A 9,552-nucleotide genomic window follows, 5' to 3' on the forward strand; every position below is an offset into this window, starting at 1 on the left:
AACGTTGCTATGGTATGTGTATGTAGCTAGCTAAGGGTTTATGAGCGCAGTCAACACATTAAGACTGTAAATTGCAAACCTTGTATTTCATTTTTTGTTTGGACTGCTCGTAGTGTTGCTGGCTAAATCAGTATGCTTTAGATTAGCTCCAGTAGCTGCTCAGTTTAGGCTACAGGCTCCATAGTAGGCTATAGTAGTGATTAGATGAGAAATTAAAGTTGTATTTTGTTACCTACACATAACATACTGCAACCAACATGAGAAAGTTCACTGTAGCCAGCATATTGATGGTATAGTATCATGAAGCTAACATTATTAAGAAATCAGAAGGTACATTAGGCTGTATTTTGTCTCATTAACTGTATGAGTAGCTGCCTTTCCTGTTAGCTGGGGTTTGACACAGACAGCCTTTTATAACATGTTTAATGTGTGCTTTTCCAGTAATCAGTGAGAACAGAAATGCAAAAGAGAGAATCACTGATAGATAAAAAAAAACCCTAAAGGAGAAACTCACTGTTGGTGTAATACTCATATTTGGCAGTTAGTTTATTCACCATGATATATGTAGGTCACATTTCTGCAAAATGGACCTCACTAAAATTTTCATCCTAGTTACAGCCCTGATCCCAGTGATTCATCAGTCAGTAGTACAGATCAGTAACGCTGAGATTAATCCTCTCAGGTCGACAATGTCATTTATGACATCAAAGAACATTGTACATAAAAGAATATCTTTCAGAACGCTGCACACTAGAGACTTTTTTCCTATAAGGGTAGAGATGTACTGTTTAAATGAAGGCTCTGGTGCAAGTGTATCCCTTTCAGAAGCTTTGTAATCCAGCCTTTTTGGAGACTTTGTAAAATAAACCCATAATGCCAAATCCAACGCTGAATGTCTTCTGTGATTATTTCCAATTACTTGTGATGAAAACAGTTGTTGTTGGCATGGCTGTTAGCCATCTACTGATGCCCAGGGTTGAGTCTGTTGACCAATCAGTGGTTGGGTTCCTGACTTGTTGACCAGTCAAAGGCTGTGTTTCTGACTTCTTGTTGGAGCTATGCTACCCTTCCTAGCATGCAAGTCTCTAGCATGCAGCGTTTCCATGATATACTTTTCTGGACAACCTCTTTTGATGTTGTATACAACATCATTGACCTGACAGTGCATTGACAGCTCATCCAGGAGGTCACAAAGGAACCCAGACGAATATTTAAAAAACTGATGTTATTATTACATTTAAATGTGCAAAATGAGAAGAAATCAAGTGAGGGGCAAATACTATATATATGTATATATATGTGTGTGTGTGTGTGTGTGTGTATTTGCCCCTCACTTGATTTCTCCTCATTTTGCACATTTCACATGTTTAAATGTAATAATAACATTAAATAAACACGTATGAGTGTGTTTGTGTGAATACATACATATATGTATTCACACACACAAACACACTCATGGCCTTGACACACTCATGGGGTGCTTTGTGGCTTGGGGGCCCTAAGCAACTGCTTGTACCATTGACAGCAAAAACGGCCCTGGATGATATAGTTTGTAAATAAATACATGATTGTGACATCACAACCATGATAAACTTGAAATGGGCTGTTTTTGCGTCTTAGTTTTCATTTATGGATTGGGGGGTGTCTGGTAGGTTGTAACTGTTTACATGCTATGTGAAACTCTTATTTCAAAAACACAAGCACTGTTTTCTACGATACGATCCCTTTAAAAAAACTGACCCTGAAATGACGTTTATCTTTTTTTATAACCCTCTATTTTGGGTATATGGGCTTTTTTTTAAAAACCCCAATCTAAATTTAGAACGAGGCAAAAAACAGCCATACGTAACAGAGCATCACATTATCATGTCAGTGCCAACATGGGGTGAGGCTATTCACAGTGAGCAGCAGCACCGAGCCTGGAGATGAAGAGCAGACACACAGAGAGGCAGCGGCGCTGACAAACACCACTGTACGACCACCACATTGTTCACAGCCCTGTTTTTTTCCCCAGTGGATCTGTGTTGGCAGATGAGGAACGACCGTGGACCGAAGAGCGAGGAGCGCAAATAGCGGGTCTGGGAATGAACGGCGATGAGAGGCGAGCGCTGCCTGCCATTGATTAACGGCGCGGTGACTACAATGGGAGATCAGAGCAAAGCAGCGTCAGTGAGGATCAGCAGAGAGCTCACAGCACGGGGGACACGAGAGGAGACCCTCAGCCCTGCGACCACAGCGCGGACACGGCCTCGCCTCTGATGACCATCAAGAGGTAAAGCGTGTAGCGTTTGATTGGTTTGAATGACCAGCTTGGCAGAGAGCGACAGCTCGGCTGGGGCTCGTGTATCTGCGTTGGGGGAACAATGGAATGCTGACAGCTGTGCGTTCCAGCTGTTTGTGCAGAAGAAACAGGGCGGATAGACTGATCGGACACGGCTTTAGCTCGGGCAGTCGTGGGTGGCGGAGGATGCGATTATTGAATGTGAAGGGAAACATGGAACAGGTAGCTGAGGCGATGCTGGTTGGGATCTTAGGTTTTATAGCTGCTGTCTGCATCCATGACTCTGAGGCAGAGATGTAAGTCATGTTCCACAGCAGCGCTGAGGGAAAACAGGAGAGTGAATGGAGCTGAGGGGTGATATTAGAGACGAGGGCCCTGCGAGATGCTGAATGTTGAAAAGCATAATGATAATGATGATGCTTCAATTTAGCATCATCATTATCATCATCATCATCATCATCATCATCATCATCTTCTTGTTCTTGTTCTTGTTCTTCTTCTTCTTCTATTATTATGATGCTTATACTGGTTATTATTATTACTATTATTATTATTATTATTATTATTACTATTACTATTAAGCAGTAGAGGAGCAAAATGGCATTTTAAGTTAGTGTTGTACTAAGAGATGGTGGAAAAAATCAAACATTACAAATCAAATGCCCTCACAGGTCAACTTTGGAACATGGGCTGCACTTTGTGCAGGTTTGTTCTATAGCATTGCTTCAAAGAATTCTCTTTTGCCATGTTTTAAGAACACAGTTGGCTTATTTTGGATTTCCATTCATTGTCATCCCTTTTTTTTAAAGGTGAAAGCAGCATCAGAGGGAAGGTGTGGATAAACCTTGAGGTGCCGTTGTTGGAGTAGCTCCATGCGCTATCCCCCAGCTCATCAGAATCATGAACTATAACTCCAGCACGGTGCCCTGGGACCCTGGTGCTCTCCAGCAGCCCTCTCTGGTCAACAGCGCTGTAAAGATGGCCCTCATTTCGGCTATCGTGTGCACGTCTCTTTTCGGTAATGTGGTGGTGCTGCTGGTGTTCCAGCGCAAGCCACAGCTGCTGCATGTGGCCAATCGCTTTGTGCTCAACCTGCTGTTGGCTGACCTGCTGCAGACCGTGCTGGTCATGCCCTTCGTCATTGCCGCCGCCGCACCTGGTGTCTGGCCCCTGGACACTCGTCTGTGCCAAGCCCTGGTTGTCCTTATGCACCTTTTCGCATTTGCAGGGGTTAACACCATCATTGTGGTGTCGGTGGACCGATACCTGGCCATCATCCACCCACTGTCCTATCCCACGCGCATGACGCCCCACCTGGGCACAAACCTCATCGCCCTCACCTGGCTGCTGGGCCTGCTGCAGAGCACTCCGCCCCTCTATGGTTGGGGAACCATCGACTTCGACCGACAACACAATGCCTGCACGGTGGTGTGGTCCTCCAGCTACTCTTACTCAGCCCTGGTGGCCACACTCTCCTTCTGGCTGCCTGTGGCCATCATGCTGTGCTGCTACTGGATGGTGTTCAGAGCAGCCAGACGACAGAACGCTCTGGTGCATCCCATCCAGAGCAACCAGCCTCCAGACTCCCAAGTGGAGGTGAGTAGTAACTTGTTTCATTTACTTAGTTACAAATACTCAAGTAAAATTTTTAAATGTAATGCCTTCAATTCTCGGTTCTTTATTCATTCACTTTGAGACACTAATTGTCTTTTTGTGTTTAATTTCATTCTGTTCTGTTTTATGACAGCACTTGGACATTTTTACATATTAATTTTTTGAGCTTTAGCATTTTTTTAGACCAAAATGGTCCCAACAAGAACATCATATGCTGATGGTGGGTGTTCCACTGAAGTTCCACTGCAGCTCTAAAGAGCAATGTGTCCAAAACTTTGTCCTGCAGTAACCGTGCCCTGCATATTTTGATGTTTTCCCTGCTCTAATTTGGTGTTTTCACATCATCATTAACAAGCCCTTCCTGAGTTGAAGTGGATAAACTCTAAAATGTGCAGTGGCACTCCAGGACCAGAGGCCAGATTCACGAAAATGTCTCAAGAAAGAAAATCTTCTTAAATGTGTGTTTTTTCTTAATTCATTCTTAAGGAAAAAGTCATGAAAACATTTTATTCTTCATATAACTTCTTACGAATTATCTTATTTTCTTTTCTTATCTATTTTCTTAAGAATAATTCTAAGAACAAGTGGTATTCCGGAAAATAGTATGTTCTTAAATGTTTTCTTAACCTTACAATAGCCTCACACTTGTCTAAAGCTACAAGAGTTGAAAAGGTAAGCATCTAAATTTATCAATTTATCAATTTATTTAGCTCCTGTTTGCTAAAATTTTTTTTAAATACTTGGTTTGATATTTTTCCCTCATTTTGCTCCTCTGAGTGGATGAACCTAATAAAGAAAAAAACAGTTAATACAAATTCAAAATGTTTCTTCTGTTATTTATGGTATGTGATAAAATGCAACATAGCCTGCATAAGAAAACAATGAAGATTTTCCTAAAAAAAATCTTAAGGAAATAATTAAGATTATTTTAGGGGGAATATTTGAGAGGTGTTTTGAGAATTGCATTTAAGAACAATCTTATGAACTTCTCAGTGTTGTTATAAGTACCTTTGCAAGTGTTTTCTTAAGAAAGTTTTTATGAACCCAGGCCAAGCACAGTAACCACTACTACAAGGAATTCAGCTCTCTGGTAGTTTTTTGACCTTTGCACTCTTCCAAAATGGTTCTTATCTTGGATGTAGAGTTCTACAATTATTATTAATACACTATTCCATAACAACAAGGAAAACAGTGCAAACTGAGTTATTCTCAAGTTAAAGGAGTGAGGAATGAAGGCCTGGATCTGGTGGTTGGTCTTTTAGTTCCTGGAAAAACCTTTCAATGGATGTTTTTTTAGGAAACTATTTTTGTAAATGAGATATGATTCAAAGAACCTTATCAAAGTTTAAAGAACCTCTACAAAATGTAAAGGTTCTAGGAAGTTGTGTCATTGTGTGAAAGTTCTTTAACCCCTTAAAATCCCAGGCTACTAAGCCTTATTATTTAGTAACTACAAGGAAAAAAGTGCAAAGTGGTGGAGCTATTCTTAGGTTATAGAAGTGTGTAATAAAACGTTGGGCCCTGGCCGTTAAAGGGTTTAAACCTTTAAAAGGTTCTTTGCACTGGCAAATCCTTTTAAACATGGTTCTCTTGGTAAGAGGCAAAGAGTGTATTAAAGCTGTTGTTAGTTAGTCAGTTATTTAGTTAGTTAGTTTGTCTGTTTGTTTGTTTGTACGTTTTTGCAAGGCATACTTAATAATATAATTATAATTATAATAACATATAATATAATTATAATAACAGCACCAGGAAAAAAGCACATATGTTTTACAGAAAATGATACAGAAGGCTCAACAACTCAATGTAATATCAAATTCAAGTATTTGTCCTTTGCCTTTATTATAGCGTCTATTCTTTTCAGGACACTTGCTTTCATTCTTTTTCAAAGAAATCTGCAGGGATATTTTCTACACCTCCAGAGTTCTTAGATATTGGTTACATTTTCTGCTTTTCACAATCCACGTAATTCCAAACACATTCAGTGATGTTGCGGTCCTGGGGTGACCAGGCTGTTGTTCCAAGGGCACCAGCAGCTTCTTGAACTGATTTGCAGATGTTCTTCTTTTTGTCTATGTTCTTATCTCTCAGTAGCAGCTTCTTGACAGCTACATATTCTCTCAGACTCATAGCACTGAGTTGGCTTCTTACAGTGGAAGAATGGACACTAACGCCTGTGGATTCTTTAAATCTGAATGAAGAGTGGAGCTTGATTTTCTCTTGTCTCTCAAAGATGACAATGACAGTTTTGGTGGTCCATCAGGTCTTGCACTGTTGTTAGGAGTCCCATTTTTAATGTACCATGTACCTTTTAATCATTGTTTGAGCTCCTGTTTTTCCTCCTCATTGTACAAATGGATGACCTTATATCCAATCTCCACAAAAATCAGTAAATTATACTTAATGGTAATTTTGTCTGGAAAAAAACTAAATGAAAGGTGATCTCTGATTTCACACAGTACTGTAATTTCACTGATGTAACAGTATTTTTAGCATGTATATATATTTAAACTCTATCCACCGCTGCTCTTCAGGTGTCCTGTTCCAGTCCCCAAAGACAGCAGCAGCCCCAACCTGAAGGTCCTTTCTCAGCCACGTATCCCATCAAGAATCGGCACAGGCGCTTCCACTACCACTGCAAGGCGGCGCGGGTGGTGTTCGTGGTCATGGCATCCTACATTCTGGGCATGGGTCCCTACAGCATCCTGAGCACAGTGTCCATGCGCTCGGGGGTCTCTATACCACCCTGGCTGGCCTCGCTGTCACTCGTCCTCTTCTTCCTGCAGTGCTGCCTGCATCCGTACATCTACGGCTACATGCACCGCAGCGTCCGTAAGGAGTTCCTGGCATTGCTCTGCGGGCCACTGTGTGTCCAGAGGGGGCCAGGCCGAGGCTCAGCAGCCGAAAGCTGCTTCACAGTGACAGACGGGCGCTCAGCGCATGGCCCACACCTGCACCCATCTGGCCCTGGCCATTCGGCCCGAGTATGCCCCCTCCGCACCTGGGAGGAAGCCGCTTCGTCCTCGCCCACGGAAAGGAGGTCCAGGGAGAGCCACAAAGAGACCACCTCCATCAGCCTGAGCTCTGAGAGGGAGCTGACCGTTCACAGCAGCAAGTGAAGGGAGCATGTTGGGTGCCACACATTTGCATTTACAAGGCGAGTGGGTGCTTAGTGGCTGCCAAACCTTGAAAGAGGAATTCAACAGGACAAATATATAGAAACATCTTATCACTGCTGTCATAAAAAGAAAAAAAAAACAACTCGTCTATGAAACAGTAACCTTAGAAAAGAAGGAACAAAAAAATCTTAACTAAACATATGTGACAAAAAAAAGGTTTCAAAATTTGGACCATTTTTGTTGGTCCGTTCATAAGGTTCGCACAATGTAAAGGGCAGCTGGCAAACAAAAAAGAAAAAATGAACAGTGAGAAACATTTTCTGCTGCAGCAACGTTAAATCAGAAGTGTTAATATTGTCTTCTTCACAGATTCAGCCGATGAGCGCACATTGTACAGTGTGCCAAAGTGTACAGGACCAGTCAATATTACAGAACGACTTAGGTTACAAAACCTGTTGCTCTAATAAGTGCATTTGACATTCTGTGGAGGTGACTTTAATTATGAAGTGGTAGATTTATGGAATGTAGTATATTGTTTACTGTTTTCTATTATGTGAATAGTAGGGAATTACACATTGGTCATTTGGTGAAACTATGTAGAATATTTGTATACTCAACCAAAATGTATGTTAGTCATTGTAAAGACAGGAAGAAACCCTGAGTTCTTTTTTCAGTTCAATGATATACAGTCGTGTGCAAAAGTTTTGGCCCCTGTGGTTGAATTACATGTTTTTGTTGATTTGTTGAAGTGATAATAACGTAAACACGTCCTCTACAGAGAACACACTTCTGCACATTTTAATACACAATTACAATTGGAAGTTTCTTTGCTGACTTTACCATATTAGACAAAAAAACATTTAGTGTGGCCAAATTTTACACGGATCAGCCATAACATCAAATCTACCTCCTTGTTTGCTCCTCATTTGTCCTTTGCTGTATAGGTGCACTTTGTAGTTCTACAATTACAGACTGCAGTCCATCTGTTTCTCTGTGTACTTTGTTAGCCCCCTTTTACTTTTTTTATAAACTTCATTGAGTTTTCATCACAATATAAGAAGCAAAAAAGAACAGAATATAGAAAATCACAATATTACATTATCATTTTTCAATACATTCTATAAATGAACTTATCCCAAATAAATTATCCCGTAGTCCTTAAACAGAATGTTCATTATCTTCAGTCTTTTCTGTTCTGTTTTTATTTTTTAAAAACATTCTCGCATGAAACAAAAAGTTGATTGATAGTCATCCTGCATCTCAATTTCCAGAGTTTTGACTTCACTATACAGATTACTAACCAGAAGAAATCATGCTTGTCCTGATTTCATTAAAAATCCCATAAAATACAGATTTCCCTGTTCTTCAGTGGTCAGGACCACCACAGAGCAAGTAGTATCTGGGTGGAGGATCATTCTCAGCACTGCAGTGACACTGAATGTGGTGGTGCAGTGTTAGTGTGTTATGTGCTGGTACAAGCGGATTAGACACAGCAGTGCTGCTGGAGTATTTAAACAGCTCAGTGTCACTGCAAAAATATCTAGCCAACAGCGTCCTGTGGGCAGCATGATGTGGCAAATGATGAAGGACTAGAAGAGGACTAATACAAACTGCAGCAACAGATGAGCTATTGTCTCTGAATTTACATCTATATGTTCTTTAAGCACTGATTCTATCCACAATATGCTCAAACATACATAACAAACAAACATACTATTTATCGCAGTAATGAATATTATCACAGTAACAATAAAATACTGTCATTGCCCAGCCCTCCCAGCAAATGTATAGAAACTGTACACTAAAATTTCCACAAAAGGTTTGTCCCATATAGAGGATGTGTTAACTTATCTTCACTGCGCACTTTGGGGGTGTTCAAACTTTTTCATAGGACTGTAGCTTGTTTTTTTCTTTTTCTAAACATACATATCAGTATATTTTGTGCAGAAGGCAAACATATCCAGCACTGGTGTTCCCAAAGGCACTGGAGAATTAGGGTCAAAGTATTAAAGTAGTACTTGCTTTTACTGTCATGCAACAGGAAATTAGATCAAATCCCCTGCCAGTAATAAGCAGTATATTTAATTGGGAGAACAAACAAAGTTGTGCAAACATGCACAGACATAATAAAATGAGTAACAAGTTTTATAACAGTGGCAGAAGTGGCAGCTGTATTTCTCTGGCAGTGAAATTAGGTAGCCTCTATGCCAAGCCTTGTCATCTTTTCAAGATGCTCACAAATGTAAAACTACAATATGCTGTAAAATTGACCTACTAACCACCTGGTAAACCAACATCACTTTATGCAGGGGAGGCCAGTGTTCCAGTGTGCCAAGGATCTCAGGGTGCAGTACAGCATGTGTGTATTCTCTTACCTCTCATTCGCTGAGATACTTTACTGGTTCTAAAGCAGCCAGGCTCATTTTTATGAGTGCCTCCTTAAAATAGTTTTACAGTATCTTTCTGTAGTGATTATCTGTAGTCCCCCAGTACTGCCAGGCCATTTGAAAGGAGCATAATTAAATCAGTAGGCCCACTCAT

At 40.7% G+C, this 9,552-nt stretch overlaps 1 protein-coding gene across 1 annotated transcript; it reads left to right on the forward strand.

Moving 5' to 3' along the window:
- The first annotated feature begins 2,198 nt into the window (after positions 1-2,198).
- Positions 2,199-7,011, forward strand: gpr101 (G protein-coupled receptor 101). The gene is made up of 3 exons (XM_036567738.1): positions 2,199-2,272; positions 3,091-3,871; positions 6,427-7,011. The coding sequence occupies exons 2-3, from the start codon at positions 3,182-3,184 to the stop codon at positions 7,009-7,011; spliced, it is 1,275 nt and encodes a 424-aa protein (XP_036423631.1). The 5' UTR covers positions 2,199-2,272; positions 3,091-3,181.
- The last annotated feature ends 2,541 nt before the right edge of the window (positions 7,012-9,552 follow it).

The sequence above is a fragment of the Colossoma macropomum genome, unplaced genomic scaffold (assembly GCF_904425465.1).
Source record: "Colossoma macropomum unplaced genomic scaffold, Colossoma_macropomum, whole genome shotgun sequence".
Taxonomy (NCBI): domain Eukaryota; kingdom Metazoa; phylum Chordata; class Actinopteri; order Characiformes; family Serrasalmidae; genus Colossoma; species Colossoma macropomum.

Excerpts from the sequence above, each read along its gene's own strand:
- gpr101 (XM_036567738.1), top strand. The coding sequence starts at position 3,182 with ATGAACTATAACTCCAGCACGGTGCCCTGGGACCCTGGTGCTCTCCAG. Across the intron at positions 3,872-6,426 it reads ACCAGCCTCCAGACTCCCAA|GTGTCCTGTTCCAGTCCCCA; the intron begins GTGGAGGTGAGT and ends GCTGCTCTTCAG.